This window comes from Spea bombifrons, chromosome 4, assembly GCF_027358695.1.
Source record: "Spea bombifrons isolate aSpeBom1 chromosome 4, aSpeBom1.2.pri, whole genome shotgun sequence".
Lineage (NCBI taxonomy): Eukaryota > Metazoa > Chordata > Amphibia > Anura > Pelobatidae > Spea > Spea bombifrons.
In genome coordinates, this window is record NC_071090.1 from 108,475,558 (window position 1) to 108,478,901 (window position 3,344).

General features: G+C 55.3%; 1 protein-coding gene across 2 annotated transcripts; it reads right to left on the reverse strand.

The window, feature by feature from the left end:
- Nucleotides 1-284: 284 nt before the first annotated feature.
- Nucleotides 285-2,904, reverse strand: GLTPD2 (glycolipid transfer protein domain containing 2). Of its 2 annotated transcripts, none has more exons than XM_053465120.1 (4): nt 2,743-2,904; nt 2,068-2,144; nt 1,603-1,769; nt 285-830 (listed from the first exon to the last, which is right to left on the reverse strand). In XM_053465120.1, the coding sequence occupies exons 1-4, from the start codon at nt 2,846-2,848 to the stop codon at nt 305-307; spliced, it is 876 nt and encodes a 291-aa protein (XP_053321095.1). In that variant the 5' UTR covers nt 2,849-2,904; the 3' UTR covers nt 285-304. The 2 variants fall into 2 exon arrangements, with proteins under 2 accessions (XP_053321095.1, XP_053321094.1); XM_053465119.1 differs by having other exon boundaries at nt 2,068-2,147.
- Between the last annotated feature and the right edge of the window lie 440 nt (nt 2,905-3,344).

Consider the following 3,344-nt stretch of genomic DNA (forward strand, 5'->3'; position numbering starts at 1 on the left):
AACGCTATGCAGGACTATGCCATGTCAGCCATATTTCTATCTAGCGCTGCGTGTCCTTAAAAGACGGCGCACCAGGATATGATGTCATATCCTGGCACTCAACAGGCGCAGAGTGGGGGAGGGGACAGCCGGTGGCATCTTCCTGGGTTTGGCAACTTAGAAGGTAAATAAGGCCCTGGCAGGGCTCGCACCCCTTTTAAGGGGCCAATTTCAGAATGAAGAATTCCACCCTGAATCCCTGAAAAAGCTTCCCGCACCGCTAACCAATCAGCACGCCGTCAACACGGGGGGGAACGGATTTTATTCACGGCAGGTCAAGCATTTCATTATCTGTGTAAAGTTCTTGAGTGATGTTGTACACTTTAACTATGGCGTCCACCGTGGTCAGAAGGACAACTCTGGCCTCGGCTTGGTCCTTCACGCACACCACCTCGTACATCTTCTCAAGGGGCGGGAGAGCCAAGAAAGCCACCTCGGCCACCTGTCGGATGAACCAGCTGTGATGGTGGGCCAGCGTCTTGTGATAAGACTCGGCACAGAGCTCGGAAGTCTTCTCCTGCCCGGGGCTGGTGCCGACCTTGTAGAGGAAGTCCTCCAACCACTTGAGAGCGCGATGCATGCGCAAGAGGGTCCGACACCCGGAGGGCACTCGATTGCGAGGGAGTTCCTTGAAGTTGACCACCTCGTTGTCCAGCTCATATCTGATCATGGACGAGATGGTCCTGTAGCTCTGGCCGTGTTCTCCGTCGAGGTAGCCCTGCAAGATGTTGATTTTTGTCCTGGTTTCGCTGGAGATGAAGGTAAATACGGTGCCCAGGGCGTCCATGAACCTGCAAGACAAAAGTCACTATTACTTTCACAGAATGCTGTGTCTGTCACCCTTTAGGAGGAGGGGCCAACTCCCAGCTCCAGCAGGGGATGGGCATACCACCAACGCCCTCTATCTGTGTCGCCCGGCAGGGGCATACCACCAACGCCCTCTATCTGTGTGGCCTGGCAAAGGGAGGGGCATACCACCAACACCCTCTATCTGTGTCGCCCGGCAGGGGCATACCACCAACGCCCTCTATCTGTGTGGCCTGGCAAAGGGAGGGGCATACCACCAACGCCCTCTATCTGTGTGGTCTGGCAAAGGGAGGGGCATACCACCAACGCCCTCTGTCTGTGTGGCCTGGCAGGGGAGGGGCATATCCTCTACGCCCGCTATCTGTGTGGCCCGGCAGGGGGAGGGGCATACCACCAACACCCTCTAGCTGTGTGGCCCAGCAAGGGGAGGGGCATACCACCCACGCCCTCTATCTGTGTCTCCCGGCGGGGGGGGGCAGACCACCAATGCCCTCTGTCTGTGTTGTCCGGCGGGGGGAGGGGCAGACCACCAACACCCTCTGTGTCGCCTAGTGGGGGGAGGGGCAGACCACCAACGCCCTCTGTATGTGTTGCCCGACGGGGGGAGGGGCATATCACTAACCCCCTCTGTCTGTGTCGCCCCGCGGGGGGAGGGGCAGACCACCAACGCCCTCTGTCTGTGTTGCCCGGCGGGGGGAGGGGCAGACCAACGCCCTCTGTCTGTGAGGGCAGACTTTTTGGGGGCGTGACACTCACTTGATGAGCTCTCTCCACCCGTTGAGGTATTCCTCCAGCAGGACCTGGCCGTCTCGGGTGACGCAGGAGCGGAACGATCTCAGCATTCGCCCGATCCGAAAGTCATTCTCCCCGCAGCTTCTCTCGTCTAATACCGCTTCCACCTGTAATGGAGGCGACTCCGTCACCTGCGGGGAGAGAGCAGCTCACATCACTCTCATCCATCACGCAAGGGGCAAGGCATCGTACCTCCCAAGTGTCCCTGTTAAGTTTGGCCAGTCCCTCTATTGGCCCCTCTCTCCTCCCCCGATGCCCCTCTTTTCTAGGAGGTCGGAATGTTTGCTGGGTATGAGGGGATCGCAGGGTTCTACGGCCCTGAAAGCCCCGATAATGTGTATAGAAACAGCAGGAAACGGGTTTTCTCCTTTTAACTCCTTCTTGGACGGCGCTTTATCACCGATGTTCGGTTTAAACCGCTGGACTCACGTGAGAACCGGCCCGAGCGGCAGTCGGAACCTCTTCACAGGGCTTTCCATCCTCAACGCATTCGTACGCGCGGACATCTGCTGCACAGGAGAGGGTTAAAGGGACGTCAACCCAAAATAGGACTTTTTAGGCAATTTCACTTTTTTTTTCTATATACCTTTTATCGGCTATCACTCACAACCAAGATATATTAAGAAACACAATTATATATATATACAAATATATACATATATATATATATATTAAATGCCACCCCTCCCCCCTCAAATAAGCCAACGTTTCAACCCCTGGAAACAGTCTTCGTCAGCGGAGGTGCTGCTGCGTTTAATGAATCGTGCCCCGCAGTACAGGGGGCCAAAAAACCCCCCGAAAAGGCTGCCTAGATTTCAAAGAGGCAAGTGAGACGTTGGGGCAAATTCCGGTTATTTGCCTTCACTGATCCCTGGGGGGGGGGTTACTGTCCCTTCAAAACATCTAACATACATCTTTTTATACATACAGGAAAGCCCCGTCACGTATATATATACCGTATATATATATAGCGATCACGCATAGGTAGCCGGATGAGCATGCTGAGAGTTATCGTGAAGTAACACCTGGACAGTGGCTTGTTACCCCCCCAAACATAAGGATTTTCCCCTTTTCCCGATCTTTTTCCTCCCTCCCAGAACTTACGAAGCTTGGTGGCGCTGAGGTAGATGAAGAGAAAGATGATCGCCAGCGGGAGGAGGAAGCGCAGGATTTTGGGGTAATTCCTGGCGTTGGGGCGCGCGGAGATCATTGTTGGCGTGGAAGCCGCGGAGGGTCCATGCCCCACGCTGCACGGCGGCGTCCTCACAAACTGACTCCAGGTCACTCGGGGCTTTCGCAATCCACCAGGAGACCGATAAGGACTCGACCTTTAAACCCGACGTCAGGCCGTTAAAGGGACAGCGCGCGGCTCCCGCCTCTCTGCTTTCTCGCGTTACTTTTACGGGCGGCAGAGGTTCCCGAGAGCGTCTCAGCGCGGCGTTATCCATTTTCTCCAATTGGGGAGCAGGTGCTGCCGCTTTACAGATCTCCGGTCAGATCTCGCCTGGAGTAGTGGGGACAGTGCTGGAGATCCCATCGACAGAAGGAAATTGATACATTGGGAGTTCAGAGGAGGCCGACTTAAACGGCTTGTAGGATAAAAATGATCAGGAAAGACCGATGGAGCTCAATATGTCCGACTTGGGGGAGAGAGGAGAGAGAGAGGGGATGGGATAGAGCGATGGGGAGAGAAGAGAGGGGATGGG